General features: G+C 37.7%; 1 protein-coding gene across 2 annotated transcripts in view; it reads left to right on the top strand.

The window, feature by feature from the left end:
* Positions 1-17,360, top strand: part of Scin (scinderin) — a 135,608-nt gene that overhangs the window by 16,425 nt on the left and 101,823 nt on the right. For both annotated transcript variants that reach the window (XM_078040053.1, XM_078040054.1), the window contains exon 2: positions 7,374-7,445. In XM_078040053.1, the coding sequence (XP_077896179.1) occupies positions 7,442-7,445 (4 nt within the window). In that variant the 5' untranslated portion in view covers positions 7,374-7,441. The remainder of the gene's footprint in view (positions 1-7,373; positions 7,446-17,360) is intronic.

Here is a 17,360-nt window from a genome sequence, read left to right as displayed (position 1 = left end):
CCATATATGTTTCAATGATTTTTAATGCCTTTCTTGCTTCAGGCGTTAACATTCGGGGTGAATTTGGATCTGATGGACCTTTTAGGATATCAAATAAAGGTCCCAATTCTCCTGTTGGAATACCTAGATAAGGCCTTATCCAATTTATGTCTCCTAATAACTTTTGAAAGTCGTTAAGTGATTTGAGTTGATCTACTCGTATTTGAATTTTTGGTGGATGGACCATGGTTGAGGATAATAGAACTCCTAAATAATTAATTGGAAAATTTAATTGTACTTTATCTATTGCTATCTCTAGATTATAATTTTTTAATAAGTTTGTAAGTGTGGCATAACATTCTAGCAATGTGTTTTTAGCTTTGTGTGCTAATAATATATCATCCATATAGTGAAATATTTGTAGCTCAGGATTTTGATTTCTAAGTGGCTGGATTACTTTGTTAACATAAATTTGACACATAGTTGGGCTGTTAGCCATCCCTTGAGGGAGTACTTTCCATTCATATCTCTGATCAGGACCTTCATGATTTAGTGCAGGGATAGTAAATGCAAAACGTGGACTATCCTCAGGATGAATTGGAATTGAAAAAAAACAATCTTTAATATCTATAACTAAAACATACCAAGTTTTTGGCAAAGCAGACAATTGAGGAATTCCCGATTGAGCAGGTTCCATAATGACCATTTCATTATTAATGGCTCTTAAATCTTGCAATAATCTCCATTTACCAGATTTCTTTTTGATGATAAAAATGGGGGTATTGTGGGGAGATACAAAAGGTTGTATATGTCCTTCCACTAATTGTTGTTTGACCAGATCATGGGCTACTTGTATCTTTTCTTTAGTTAAGGGCCACTGAGGAACCCATACTGGTCTTTCTGATTTCCATGTAATTTTTATTGTCTCAGTGGCCCTTTGTGAAAATCCAACCCATGTCTGTCTGTTCCTTGATTTATTTGTATTGGTGCTGCTATACCTTGTTCTTGTTTTTCTAATCTTTTTCCTTTCCTAAAAACTTGTCTAGCCATAATAGTGGGCTCATTTTGATTGATATTATTTGTTAATGTCAAACCTAATTGATCTAAGACATCTCGTCCCCATAAATTTACAGGAAGATGATCCAATACATATGGCTGTATAGTTCCTTCACAACCTTCAGGATCCTTCAAATCTAATACCATTGCACTTCTATCAGGATTAGTCGCCACTCCTAGGCCTCAAAGCGTTTGAGTGGCTTGTTGTAATGGCCAGTGTTTTGGCCATTCTTGACGAGAGATGATGCTAAGGTCTGCACCTGTATCCAGTAGCCCATTAAATTCACGTCCTTGAATATTTAGTTTTAGCATGGGGCGAGAATCTAAATTTAAAGAAAGCATAGCCCAATCTACACCTGTGGAGCCTAATCCCTTGGAACCTCTTTCTACAGCATGACTGGAAAATTTATCATGTAGGCTTGGTATTATTAGTAACTCTGCTATTCTGTCTCCTGGTGAAATTATTGATATACCCTTTGGAGAACTGGCTATAATTTTTATTTCACCTTCATAATCAGGATCAATTACCCCAGGACTTATCAAAAGTCCTTTTAGAGTAGAAGAGCTGCGTCCCAATAATAAGCCTACTGTTTCTTTGGGAAGAGGTCCTTTCACCCCTGTGGGAATGATTTGAACTCCCATCTCTGGAGTTAGTACTGATCTGGCGGAGGCGCAGATGTCCAATCCTGCGCTCCCTCTGGTTTGTCTGATGAGGGATCTGATGTCCTGGGCACTACCGTGATGAGGTTGCTGGGGTTGCTGGGTTCCTCCAGTGCTCCGTATATTTGTGGTTTGGGGCCCCAGAGCATTGGGGCCCCCTGTCCATTTTTTGGCAACGGAGCCCGATGCCTTTGTCCACAATATTGTGGATAAACACCTTGTCCTTGTTCGTTTTTTGATAATGGAGTACCCTCTATGGTGGTTTGAGAACGGCATTCATTAGCCCAATGTCTCCCTCTACGGCATCGTGGGCAAATACCCGGTATTCTACTCGTTTGATACCTAGTTTTGTTAAACCCTCCTCCTATGGGGCAATTCCTTTTAAAATGTCCTGTTTGTTGACAATTGTAGCATGTTCTTGGCCTGGCATATAAAGCCTGTTTTACTGCAGCTGCCAGAATTTTCCCTTGTTCATTAATGTCTCTGGCATCTAAAGCCTGTTTTACTGCAGCTGCCATGACTTGCTCTTGTTCATTAATGTCTCTACATAATTTAATATATGTGTTTAAATATTCCTGTTTCCATGGTCTAATGATATCTCTGCACCAACGATTCGCTTAGTCATAAGCCAGTTGTTTTATTAATGGCATTGCTTGTTCTGTATTCCCCAAAACTCTGGTAGCTGTTTGAATAAGCCTATCTACAAATTCAGCGTAAGGTTCATTAGCTCCTTGTATTATCTTAGATAATTGACCTTGTAAACCTCCATGTCCTTGTGAAGTCTTCCATGCCTTAACTGCATCTACAGCAATTTGTAAATACACACCAGGATCATATGCAATTTGTTGCTGCCGATCCTCATAAGGTCCCTTTCCTAACAACATATCTAGATTTCTCTGAGGATAAGCAGCTGCTGCATTTCGCCTAGCCGTCTCCTTGCAAAATTCCTCATTGGCAACCTTCCATAACAGGTATTGTCCTCCAGTTAGCACAGCTTTACAAACATTAGCCCAATCTGCTGGCATCATGTTTAAGTTGGTAATGGATTCGACCAAGCTTACAGTGAAGGGTGCTTGAGGACCATAGGTTGTTACAGACTCTTTTAGCTCCTTCACTGATTTGAAATTTAAACCCTGGTGAATTCGCTGCCCTCCTACCTCAAATACAGGGCATACTTGAGATCCTGTCTCAGGATCCCAACTATCAACTGCGGGGGTTGGGGGTCTCCTAGCATATGGAGGTGGTGCTGTTGATTGGACACTTATGCCCTCTGGTGATAGAATGCTGTTAGTAGCAGTCTCCTGTAGAGGTGGTGCTGTTGGTTGGACACCTTCGCTCTCTGATATCAAGGTGTTATTAGCAGTCTCCTGTTGTAACTTTTCCCCTGATGGCTTTTTCTGCTCTAAACTTCCTTCCTCTGTCTCACTAGCTCGAAAGACCTTCTCTTGTACTTGAATCTTTTCCTCTTTCTGACTAACTTGAGAGACCTTCTCTTTTACTTGAATCAATATGTCTTCTCCTTCCTCTACCTTTGTCTGAACTGAAGGCTTTGGACTAAGCAAACCAGATATGTTCGTCCACAAAGGCAATGTGCCAACTGGCAGAGTCCCTGGGTTGTTCTTTTCTATTCTTTTAAAATCTTCACCATGATGGTTCCATTGTGATATATCTAACAACTCCTCCTTAAAAAGCCATGGGCTACATTTTTGTATTATATCAACGTATGCCCTGATTGCTCTTGATTTTACTGGGAAGCCTCCTTGCTCTAACAATTTACTTAACACTCTTTCGGTTTGTTTTTTACTAATTGCTGATCCCATATTTCTACTATAATACAACCCAACAAGATGACACCAAACAAAACCGAGACAGAATGCAATAAAAATGGAACAACAAAAATTCATTATAGCCTTTCTATCCTCCTGACATGTGCAACCATCCTTTCTCCCTATCTGTTCCTCAGATGCAAATAGTTTTTCCTCAGACGTGAGCGGTTTTTCTTCCCTCTCACTCATCTCCAGGGACAGGCAACTTAAAACAAAAATGAAGCAAAACAAAAGAGGAAACTTAGAATGGCTACCCATCCTCTCGCCCTGCCCTCAGGGGCGAGCAGTTTACTTACCCTCAGTCGCTCCCCGTGCGAGCCACCAAATGCCGCAGTCTGGCTGGGCACAATTCAGGAGCCACTTGTCAAAAGAAACTAACTTTATTTTTAGAACTACAAACGCCAAGCAAAACAGCTCCTCAGGAAAAAAAAACCCTCAGAGCCCAACTACCACCACCGGCTTCCACAAGCCTCTCACCCACACCAACCTCACCACCTCCCACAATCCTCCTGCTCTTGAGGCCGATTGGCTGGGTCATGTGGGCGGAGCCAAAGAAGTCCCCCAATGAGCAGCTCCGTGGTCTGAAAGGGCAGGGAAACAGCCCAATGAGCAGCTCCGTGGAGGAGCCAATCAGCTAGATGTTGCTGGGGCCGCTGTGAGCCAATCATCAGCTGGCAGTCTGAAGGGCAGGGAAACAGCCCAATGAACATCACTGCAGAGGAGCCAATCAGCTAGATGTTGCTGGGGCCGCTGTGAGCCAATCATCAGCCGGCAGCTGGAAGTTTGCTGGCAGCTGGAAGTTTGCTGAGGCCCCTTTGGCTGTGGCTCTCAACACTGTGTATCTACAACTACAAAAATATTTAAAAAAAAAAATAAAAAGGACAAACACTGGAGCTAAGCTGTGCAGCCTTGAATCTTGTATTTATTGCTCCAAATTACCTAAGTGTTCCATCTCTTGGTTTCCCTATTCTAAATAGAGATGATAATAACCAAATCTATATCATAAAATTATTGTAAGCCACAAATCTGCTAATACCATATGTAAAGCACTTAGTTATTAATATATTATAAAGCACATTTTAAATATAGACATAGATATAAATGTACAGGCTATTATTATTATTATGGTTTCATTTGAATAGTATTTATCTGGTTAATTTGTATTTTACAGCATTTATTTTAGATAAGGGTATAGAATATATGCATGCTATATTTATGTATTATATCTCAATTGCAACGAACAGTAAGGTGTTGCATTAATCTGTTTTCTGTTGCTATAACTAAGTACTTAAGACTGGATGCTTTATGATGAAAAGAGGTCTATTGAACTCATAATTTTGGAGGTTGAAAATCTAAGATCAGGTGGCCCTGTCAGTTTGACTTCTGGTAAAGGGACTCTTGGTTGCATCACAACATAGTAGATAGCATAATCGTGGGAGCCCATGTGGAAGAAAGATCACATAACAAGATAGGAAGTCATACAGTTTCAGGGGATAGGCTTGCTCTTGTGGGAACAACTGGGGCCCTGAGAGAACTACATTAATTCCTTCTGTAGGTGCATCCCAATGACCTGCTTACCTCTTATTAGGTCTCACCTCTTAAAGGTTCCACTGATTCAACACCACCACCCTGGGGACCAAATTTACATGAACCTTTGAAAGACACTCTCAAATCATATCCAAACCATAGCAGATGTTAAGAGTGGTTATCTCTGGATGGTGGGATATGGTTGAATTTTATTTTCTTCTTTTCAAAAGGAAAAGCAAACAATTTTATAAGCATACAATTATAATTTATAAATAATAGCATGGATTATTTTTATGTCTTTCTAGATAAGTAATTAAAATACAGCATATCAACTTTCCTTGTATGTACTCTGTGTAACTCACTATTATAAACAATAAATTTGCTAATAACAGAAATTGCCAAGGATACTTTATTAGCCCAGTCCTTGACCTCAGGAATCAGCTGAGTAAAACATAAGGTAGAATATGGAATAGTTATTAAAATCACAAAATTCTACTGAGCAGGAAACATCTTAGAAAGAGACTTCCAGAAAAATAAAGGGCGACAGTGTTGGGATTAGAAGTAGAACTTGAAGGACGATACTGATTCCAGGAGAACTGGCATAAAGGATAAGCAAAGTTTCGTTTATATTTGCATATGTAAATTGTCCATCATTTTACCATGCCTGGGTTCTGATTTCCAAAATTGATACATACATGAGAGATGTTGGAACAATGATTGTCTTCAAATGTCTAGCTACATGGATGTGCATTATCAAAAGATAATAGGCAAACAACAGTACAGAGGTTTCATGAATGCACTTGAGATTCAAAATTAATTTTAACAAAAGTCCCTTGGCCCATTAAATCTGCTTTGTACCTGAAGGGTTTGACTCTTTCTTTGTGGTTGTTGGAAAATGTCTCCAACATTGTCATCCACAATGTTTTATAGAAGAGGTTTTTTTTTTTTTTTTTTTTTTTTACCTTTATGGAACTGGGGATTGAACCTAAAGGTGCTCAACTGCTGAACTACATCCCAGCCCTTTACATTTTATATTTTGAGATAGGGTTTCACCAAGTTGCCCAGGCTGATCCCAAAACTGGGATCTTCCTGCCTCAGCTTCCAGAGTAGCTGGGATTACTGGAGTGCACCATTGCACTGGGCTAGAGAAGGCGTTTTAAATCAGTTGTTGTATATATAGTAAAAGGTATGAAGATAGGAATTTGGGGATACAGAAGAAGAAAGATATACTGAGTTTCAAAAGAAAAGTGCTCAGAGCTGGGTGTGGTGGCTCATACCTGTAATCCCAGCAATTGGGAGGCTGAGACAGGAGGATTGCAAGTTCAGGGCCTTCCTCAGTAATTCAGTGAGGTCCTAAGCAACTTAGTGAGGCCCTGTCTCAAAATAAAAAATAAAAAGGGCTGATAAATATCTCAGTGGTAAAGTACTCTGGGTTAAATCTCTACCCTCCCTCCTCCCAAAAATAGGGCTCATGAACTGTTGGAATGCAGGCAATGCCCACAAACTTTTGAAATGCAAAACAAGCAACTCAGCAGCAACACAGCTTATATGCTTGCCAAAAAACAAAACAACAACAAAAAAAACAAAACAAAAAAAAAACACTGCATGAAATTGTATAACTCTACCCTGCCTCCACCTCTAGTCTAGCCCTAGCTACTGTCCCTTTATAAATATCAACACCTCACATCAAGGGATTGTTGTTCTCTCCCTCTGGAGATGATCTGCATTCTCCCTGGAATGTGTATCTGCCTCCTAGATAAATCTGTGTCTCTGGTGCATGTTGAAATTCTTTTTTGTCACATATGCTAAAGATCCCAGTTGTTCTGAGTTGAGGTTCCCCCACTCTGAAACTCCTCTAGTAACAGTATTCCTCTCTGTAAAAATATAGAATGCAGAGTTCACCTTTCTCTTGAAATGTGAACTATTGATTATCTAGAATTTGGGTTTTCTGATTACCAAGATAGGTGGCATGGTGGATTGAGGCCTGAATATTGTGAGGTATATTTTTTCCAAATGTCCTCCCGCTTCATTTGGGAGTCTGTGATCAGCTTAGTGAATTGCACTCAAATAAGAAGACCTGATAAGAAGACTCCATGGAACACTTGTTAAAAAATGCTGGGAACATACATATTTACCGTGGCTCAGAGTCCACCCTAGACAAATATGACTGGTTTGTAAGCCTTAATGTCTAGGCAAAGCAAGATATGGATTTGGCATACAGATAAACTTTTAAAACACAGATTATTAAATAGCAATTTTAAAAAAGAAATGATAATTAGGGTTAAGGTTGCTTTCACCAACTTCCTTTGTACCATCTTCTTTCAGAGGCACAGAAGGTGGCCTGATTGAACAGTGTTGTTTTTGGATCTGGAGGAAAAACAGTTCATGAAGATATGCGTAAGTACATGATCCTGGTTTTTTTTTTTTTTTTGGATGTGTGTGGGGTGTGGGTACCTGGGATTGAACTTAGGGTCACTCAACAACTGAGTCACATCCCCAACCCTATTTTATATTTTATTTAGAGACAGGGTCTCACTGAGTTGATTAGCACCTCACTGCTGCTGAGGCTGGCTTTGAACTCTCCATCCTCCTGCCTCAGCCTCCTGAGCCACTGGGATTACAGGCATGTGCCTCTGCCCCCAGCTTCAAATACTGTTTTAAATAGAATGAACTCTGTCCTATAAAAGCTCTAATATCATAGGAACTTTAAATGAAGTGTTCAAAATATTTGAAGTGGATCTTTGATCAAAGAATTATTATTTTTTCTAGGTTTTGATGAATTCTGGAAACTACCAGTATTAATATCACAATTCCAGTTTTCTTAGAAACCGTTGGTGCTACCCGTATACTCTCAATATTTATCACTGCAGAAAATTTCTGCCGAACTTCCAACAGCTAGAATCTATCTCTCCCTGCCTGAGGTCTTCTCTGACAGGTGATGCTGCCCCAGGCAGATCAGAAGCCTGGGATTGAAGCTCTCCCAGCAGAGTAACAACTAAGTTATTATTTCACACAGTTCCCCAGAGTTCCCTGGGGGCTAAACTTGTTTCCCCAGTAGTTATTTGTACCATATTGGCTTTCTGCCTTCCCATCTCACCTCAAAACATTTTCACTTTGGAGAATCACCTCTGGTGTCACTAGAATCCTTGTTTGGCACCTGCTTCTTGGAAGCTCACGTTAAGATGCCAGGAGACAGCACAATGCTACTCAAAGGTGGAAGGCCTACCCTGACTCCCAGCCTTGCCATATGACTACTCACAGTGCCTCCCTCAGTTCTTCACCTATACAATGGTGATAACATTTTATTCTTAGACACAGCAAGAAGCATCTGTGCATTGTGCCTTATAATGGCCTTATAATGGCTCACACCTCTTTCTTCTTGTGGAAGGGTACATTAATGTAGTGGGTAGAGTTTGGACTTGGGTTTAGCCAAATGGGTTCAAATTCTAAATAAATCACCTATAATTGTGTGATCTTGGATGGTTTGCTTAAAATTTCTGAGCCTATATTCTTAGGATATTGGATAATTATAGGAGATAACATACATAAACTGCTGGCATAGTCTCTCACATCTCTTAGATTAAATGCTTGATGATGATTATTAATGATAATATAATTGTGTTGCTGAACCACGAGGATACATTCTGAGAAATGCATAGTTAGATGATTTCCTTGTGTGGATATCACAGAGTGTACTTATACAAATCTACTCAGTTTAGCCTACTACACACCTAGGGTACATATATAGTATATGGTCTATTGCTCCCAGGGCCATGATGATCAAAATAAGATTCAAACACAAGAGAAAATGGTTCAGAAAGAGACACAGTAAATATTAGATACAAGAGACTCCTGCAGCGTAACAAGACATAGTGTTTAACAGTGGAGTATTTCCTGACCTGGGAAATAGTAACACAGATGGAATCACTTTGTGATACTACAAAAATACTAATTTCATATTTGTGCACTGTTCTGCATATATGTAAAACTTAATTTTTTTTTGGTACTGGATATCGAAACTAGGAGTGATTTACCACTGAGCTACATCTCCCTCCCTTTTTATTTTTGAGTCAGGGTCTCATCAAGTTGCCCAAGATGGCCTTGAACTTGGAATCCTCCTGCTTCAGCCTCCCAAGTAGCTGGGATCACAGACAGGTGCCATTGTGCTTGCCAATACATTAAAAAAAAAAATTTGAAGTTTTCTTTTAATTTCTTTAAATTTCAAAAATAAATAAAGCCTCATCACTATAAATTAACACTTTAACCTCACATTAAGTTCAGAAATTCTTCACTTTCCTCAACAAAACCATGCTCCAAAGCTCAGAGATTTATAATGGGGAAGGGGACATAGTCTCTTGTTCTCTTTCTGTGCTTTCTCTTTATCACTCTCCATTGCTCCTTTATTTGCCTTTTTACCTTCAAAGTATTGGTGAGCAGAAATGAGAGGAGAAGGGGCAAAGTCTCAGGTAAGAGAGGCTGAGGTAATTAGTCACGGACATCCTCTGTGGCAGATGTCCAGTGAGTGAGTGGCTTGTGGAGAACATTTTTGTACATTCTTCTCTGTCCTGAACTGAGGCTTCATTCTTCACAGTCTTCTGAGGAGGACAAACCTCCAGTATTTCACCTTCAGTCCCTGCTTCAGCCCACTGCTCCTACAGGTCTAACCCAAGGCCCTTGCAGGCTGCGTTCTTGGTAGGATTACCCATGACATGGCTGGAGTCCAGTTATCTCATTAATGCATGATGTTGGTGGGACACTCCATGTAGCAAGAGCATGAATGGTCCCATATTTTCTTTCTCCTTTTCCTGATAGCCAGCCACCTCTCTTTAAAACTCTGCTTAAGAAGCAGGCAACATTCTCTTTTTTTAAAAAAAAAAAAATTTTAATTTGTTGTTTTTAGTTATACATGACAGCAGAACGCATTTTGACACATCATCCATAAAATGGAGTATAACTTCTCAGTCTCCCTGGTTGTACATGATGTAGAGTTACAAAGGTTGAGTAATCATATATGCACATAGGGTAATAATGTCTGATTCATTCTACTATCATTCCTACCTCCATAACCCCTCCCCTCCCTTCACTCCCCTCTGTCTAATCCAAAGTACCTCTATTCTTACCACCTCCTGCCTTATTGTGAATTAGCATCTGGATATCAGAGAAAACATTTGGCCTTTGGTTCTTTGGGATTGGTTTATTTTGCTTGGCATGATATTCTCCAATTCCATACATTTACTGGCAAATGCCATAATTTCATTCTTTTTTTAAGGTCAAGTAATTTTTTACAGTGTATATATACCACAGTTTCTTTATCCATTCACCTGTTGAAGGGAACTAGGTTGGTTCCATTGTTTAGCTATTGTGAATTGAGCTGCTATAAACATTAATGTGGCTGTGTCACTGTAGTGTGTTGGTTTTAAATCCTTTGGATATAAACTGAAGAGTGGGATAACTGGTCAATGGTGGTTCCATTCCAAGTTTTCTATTTTTAAAAAAATTTTTAATTGATTTTTTAAAAAAACAAATGACAGCAGAATGCATTACAATTTTTATTAAACATATACAGCACAAATTTTCATATCTCTAGTTGTATATAAATTATGTTCACACCAATACATGTACTTTGGATAATGATGTCCATCACAAGTTTTCTGCGGAATTTCTATACTGCTTTCCATAGTGGTTGCACCAATTTGCAGTCCCACCAGCAATGTATGAGTGTACTTTTTCCCCCTATCCTTACCAACATTTATTGTTGCTTGTATTATTTTATTTGAGTTGGAAAATGTGTATTTAACATAAAAAATAGCTGATGCAATTATACAATGAAAACTACAAAACCCTGATTCCTGAAAGAAACTTAAAAAGACATAAATAAATGGAAACACATCCCATGATCATGGATTGGAAGATTTGATATTATTAAAATGTCACTATTCTCCAAAGTGATCTAAAAATTCAGTGCAATCCCTGTCAAAATTCCAATGATACTTTTTACACAAATAGATAAATGCATCCTAAAATTCACATGGAATTTTGAGGAACTCCAAATATCCAAGAGTGAAAAAGAAGAACGAAGTTGGAGAACTCATATTCCAAATTTTAAAACTTACTACAAAGCTTTAGTAACCAATTCAGTGTTCAGCTAACATAAAGTCAGGCCAGTAGAATAGACAAAAAGATCCCAGGGGTAAATCCTTAAATATATGGTCAAATGATTTTTGACAGGTGTGTTGCTTGTATTCTTTAAAAACAAAACATTAATTTTTTTAGAAGTAATTGAACACAATACCTTTATTTTGTTTATTTTTATGTGGTGCTGAGGGTCAGACCCAGGGCCTCGCACATACTAGAGGTGTGCTCTACCACTCAGCCACAACCCCAGCCCTATTGCTTGTATTCTTGATGATTGCCATTCCAACTGGAGTGAGATGAAATCTTAGAGTAGTTTTGATTTGCATTTCTCTAATTGCTGGAGATGTTGAACACTTTTTCATATGTTTGTTGATCAATTGTATTTCATCTTTTGTGAAAGTGTCTGTTCAATTCCTTAGCTCATTTATTGATTGGGTTATTATAATTTTGGGGGGGGTGTTGAGTTTTTTATGTTCTTTTTATACCCTGGAGATTAGTGCTCTATCTGATGTGCATGTGGCAAAAATTTGCTCCCATTCTGTAGGCTCTCTATTCACCTCACTGATTGTTTCTTTTGCTGAGAAGAAGCTTTATAGTTTGAACCTATCACATTTATTGATTCTTGATTTTACTTCTTGCACTTTAGGAATCTTGTTAAGGAAGTTAGTTCCTAAACCAATATAGTGAAGATTTAGTCCTACTTTTTCTTTTAGTAAGTGCAGGATCTCTGCTCTAGTGCCTAAGTCCTTGATCCACTTTAAGTTGATTTTTGTATGGGATGAGAGATAGGGTTTTAATTTCATTGTGCTACATATGGATTTCCAGTTTTCCTAACACCATTTGTTGAAGAGGCTATCTTTTCTCCAATGTATGTTTTTAGTGCTTTTGTCTAATATGAGATAACTGTATTTATCTGAGTTTGTCTCTGTGTCTTTTATTCTGTACCATTCGTTTTCATATCTGTTTTGGTGCCAATATTAGGCTTTTGTTGTTGTTACTATGGCTCTGTAGTGTAGTTTAAGGTCTGGTATTGTGATGCCTCCTGCTTCGCTTTTCTTGCTAAGGATTTCTTTGGCTATTCTGGTCTTTTATTTTTTCAAATGAATTTCACGATTGCTTTTTCTATTACTAAGACGAATGTCATTGGGAGTTTAATAGGAATTGCATTAAATCTGTCCACTTTTGGTAGTATGGCCATTTTGACAATGCTAATTCTGCCTATCCAAGAGCACAGGAGATCTTTCCACCTTCTAAGGTCTTAGAAGTAGGCAACACTCTCTGTGATCAAAATCTCTTGGAAACATACCCACCCACTAGGAACTCTCATAACACCTTGTGCTGAGGGACACCATAAGCAGCCTGTGCATTTTCTGCAGCTCAGCAAGCATGCATCCAGAGCCGATCCTGCTGCCTTCTTCTCTTACAGCTAAATATAAATCTTTATGATTGTTTATATTAAGTACTCATGAACTGACTTTCTGGGGATCACCATTTTTAAGGGGTCTTCCCCAAGGATAACGGTGCCTACTTAAAAACAAAACAAAACAAAACAAAACAGTTTTTAAAGTTTCAATTGTTTACTTATTTAATTTGGATGAAAAAGAAGATGAGAGTAGAAGGTCCAGCTTACTGTCCTTTTAGAAAGCCCTCTAGAGGCATGTCTCTATCAGCTTCTCTATGGAACACCAGTGTACCTATCTTCTAGTGTTAGCTTTGGGGCCATCTCATTTCAAGAAACAGGAAGCATTCCATTTCCACATTCTCTTGACACTTGTATTCCTCCTAAAGTATCTCCCACCTCCCTTCACTTAGATGAGGAGCCTCCTTGTAACACTTCTCTGCACTCTCAACCCTCTAGTACGGAAAGAGAAGGAGATGTGTAACTGTGAGTCAGGATGTATTTAGGAGTTCTTGATGTTTAGCATCCTTTAATTGACTTTTACACATCAAGCTCAACAGTATACAACCATTTGCACAGCCATAATAACTTCATTCAGTTCTCTGTGGACCATGCAGTGAATAGTTAGGTATCATCAACATCCTCATGATAATTTTATAAACTAGGAAACTGAAGTCCTTGTTAGGAATTTAATGTTAACAGCGTCTACTCAAGATGGTATTCCAAAACACTCATAATGTACTGTAATACTCAGTTCATGCACATACTTTCTGATAAGTAACCAAGAATAAATATGACAGGCTAACAGTGTAATTCATATTCCGTGTCATGGTTGTAATCCTGCTCAACTATTCCTTTTTGTTAGCATGCCTTTATGAGCTTGGCTTTAGGGGTCTCTATAATGACATATGAGGATTGAGTGTGGGACATCTAGCATTTGCAGGGAAGATTCATCCCAGTCCCAGGAGTGTACTTTTAGGTAAGACTCCCCTTTCACTGAAGCTGATTCAGCAAATTCTGTACTCAAATTTCTCTTGTTCAGTTGGATGGTTGATGGGGCAAAACAACATAGGGTGTCCTGAAATCTCCCCTGAAGGATCATCTGTGCATTTCCTAATGAGAACATTGAGAAATTATGACACTATTCTGGATTCCAGGGAAATCTGCACTCTCCCAGAAGCCCAAGAAAGTTCTAAAACAACAGATGTTTTCAGACTAGAGTTGCGAAATTTGAAATTCTCTTGTTACAACATGGATGAGAATACTGTCATCTGGGTTTTGATTTAGCTTGTGAAATTTAGATCTTGAAACTATCAAATGGAAATGCTGACAAAAGTTGTTTTCAGTTAAGACTGAAAGTTAAAGAGATGTTCTAGTTTCAGATTCAGCGAAGAAGAGGCAGATAAACAACAAGAAAAAAATGCTTACTAGGTTTGACCACCAAGCTTCTCTAAGGCAGAAGCTTATGTTCTGTTTGCATCCATCAAAGAAACAAGAATTCTCTGCATGTAACGTTTATTCTCTTAAAGGATGACTATTGTACTGTGTGCATGTGGTGTGGGGGGTAATGATTGGTTATAGGTAAAAAATAATTTTAAATTTAATTAATGTATTTTTATTGATGCTTAATAATTAAATGGAATAATGAGTTTTATTGTGTGGCATGTTCAAAACTGTTTTGCTTAAAAAATATAGAACAGTGTGACAACCATATTAAAAGTACTTCAAGTACAATTGAGTATTTTCCCAGTGGAATATTATCCAAAGACAAAAAATGGAAAGGTTCATTTGTGTTACAGAAAAGTTTCTGTAAGGTTTAAGTAGTTCATGGACAAATATTTTATTTCAGGAATGTTGAGTTGTTTGTAATTGGGTTTATTTATTTAAAAAAAAGAAGAGTTATATATATGAGCTTTGTGTTTATGTATACAAAGTGGCAGGGACTGAAACAATTCTTTTTAATATACCTTTACTTGGTATGCTTACGGCATGAAATCAACATCTGAATATTTATTTTTCATTTTTTTTCCTAATAAAATTTTAGAAGCTTGTTTGAGACACTCCAATATATTAAAGGGAAGAAATCTCCAACTAAGAAGTATTCACTGTCCTTGAAAAATCAGAATCTTTGAGAATTTATATTTCCCAGTGGTATGGAAAGTTCCTCTTTTAACATATTGAAACCATTTTCTAAAAGGTTGTTAAAAATTATTGAGGGAAAGAAAACAAAGGACTTCAAATTTCTTCTTTGTTTCTGATCACGATTTCATAATTATCACTTTAAATAGAAAAAAAAGGAGAAGACAGAGCTGATACACTGTCAGTTTTATTGAATTGGTTGTCCTGTTTCCTTTCTAATTTCATTCACTGTGAAAACTAGTTGAAATAAAGTCAAATAGGATTTTTTTAAAAAAAAATTTTAGATGTTGATGGACCTTTATTTTATTCATTTATTTATATGTAGTGCTGAGAATCAGTGCCTCACACATTCTAGGCAAGCACTCTATTGCTGAGCCACAACCCTAGCCCCTGAAATAGGAAAAATTAAGAAAAATTACATCAGAAAAAATTAAGTGGAAAGATGAGGCAAGGAATTATGTCATTTCTCAAAGGATGTTCAGCACATTTCAGTTCTTTGGAATTTTAATAGGTGACCCATAAAAATAATTATATTCTTTAGAAAAACAAATGTTGCAAATTCTGGATTGGAATTTACTCGGGATGTGTGAGCATAAAGGTTGGAATGCCCCCAGACTTAGTTCTTGCCCTCATCTTTTAGAAAAAAGATGCACACGTTCCCTTAGTAGTCTCACCTATAATGCTTTAAATGTCATCTTCACGCCTCAGACTTCCTAATATATACATCTATCCCTGAACTATGCATCTCTCTTGAACTTGGACTGTTAGACCCTCATCTATGACAACCTATTCCCCACCTCGCTATGAAGTGTACTAGCCCTCTCAAAGTTACCAGATCCCAAACTTAACCCTTATATCACTCCCAGTCCTCTCATAATCTTTTCTCAGTAAATCGCAACTCTGTTCTTCCATGAATTCAGACAAAAAGTAAATAAGACAGAGCCATCCTTGTCTCTGTTCTTTATCTCATGAACCCAACTGTTTTTCATAGCCTAGTAAATACAGTGGTATAAATCCCATCATCTCTTGCCTAAATTATTGTGGCTCATTGGAGACTGATGCCTATTTCAGTCAATTCACAACACTATAGCACAGCTGTCTGATCCTTTTAAAATGCAGTTTTCTATCATGTCATTCCTCTCCCCCAGATGCTTGATTGTCTGCCCATCTTCAGCCAACGTTCTTCTAGTGACCTACATGCTCTTTTCTTACATGATCCTGGTTATTTCTCTGTGCTTATCTCTAATCACTTTCCTCATTTACTCTCCTTCAATCACTGGGGTCCTGCTACTAACTGAGATACTCCATGAAGGCAGAGATTTTGTCATGTATTTGCTATTGTGTCCCAATGCCAAGTAGAGTAGCTGCTGTGTATTAGATGCTTATTAAATAGTTCTTCAGTGAATTACTTTACTGGCATCATCTGAGGGCTGCACAAAGCATAGACATGATTATTGATTCCTTTTCTTAGGTGTCATGAAGATCAAAGTCATCCACTAGCAGTGGAAGAGAACCAACAAGAATTTCTAGATAAAAACTAACTTTGATTTCTAAATTAACATTTCTGTGGAGTAGTAGGAAGCTCCACTCATTTTGCAACTGTCACAAATGTTAAACTTTAAAGATTCTTGTTCATTGCACTTAAAATTGAAAAGCCATCCTACAAGGTATGGAATGAAACTTTTAGGGAAAATGCTTGCACTTAAATTTTTTAAGTCTAGGTCTTTTCATCAGAGCCAGATGAATGGCAGCATAACTGAAGGCTCACTGAGAACATTAATGATGAACTGCTCAAAGCAGAAATTCAATAGGGATCCACCTTAACATAAAACCCTGTGACTTCTGATTATATCCTTGCAGACAATTGATAACAGTCACGCCCAAAACATCTGGTTATAGTTCTCTTTGTGTATTGTTTGTGAACTGTGAATCGCAAAGCAACTTTCTGAACAATGGTAGCTGAATTTTAAGAAAATCACCACGAATTTACAGAAAGTTGTAAAAGCCAAGATAATTAAAAAGTGTTTACCATAGAATAAGGACTTTGCTCCATCAAAAATGGGAGTTCATAATCTGATTGAATCAAATGTATGATTTGTAATATTTTGAACAACTAATAATAAAAAAACCAAAAAAATAAATAAACAAAAAAATATAATTTTCAGAAAGTTAAAAAAAAGACTTCTCTTAATGTGTCTTATTCGTTATAAATGAACTCTGTTAAAGCACATCTATTAAACCACTAGAATGAACGCACTGCAAAGATTGACTACCTCTCCAGTGAAGGAATCAGGAAGATGGCAAAGCGGGTTCAAAGGTCATTTTGAAATTGGCATGGTTAAACACGTTTAAAAAAAGTCTTAATAAGGTTCTTACATTACTCACAAACTGCATATTCTTCAGGATAATAAAATCATAAACTGTAGAGTTATCTTTCTTACCAGATGGAAATCATTTGCATTCCTGACTGGAACTAAATCTACCATATAATATGAAACTTCAAAGCCTAAGCCTTAAATAATTTTAAATAGTGAGTCATACAAGGCTATGTATGTCTTCCAAACCAGCACCATCCAACAGAAATATAATATAAGCCACATAGGTAATTTTAAGTTTTCTAGAGGCACAAGAAAAAGTAA

Source organism: Ictidomys tridecemlineatus, chromosome 2 (genome assembly GCF_052094955.1).
Source record: "Ictidomys tridecemlineatus isolate mIctTri1 chromosome 2, mIctTri1.hap1, whole genome shotgun sequence".
NCBI lineage: Eukaryota > Metazoa > Chordata > Mammalia > Rodentia > Sciuridae > Ictidomys > Ictidomys tridecemlineatus.
The sequence above is the reverse complement of the archived record's forward strand: the minus strand, read 5'-3'. Positions and strand labels throughout refer to the sequence as shown.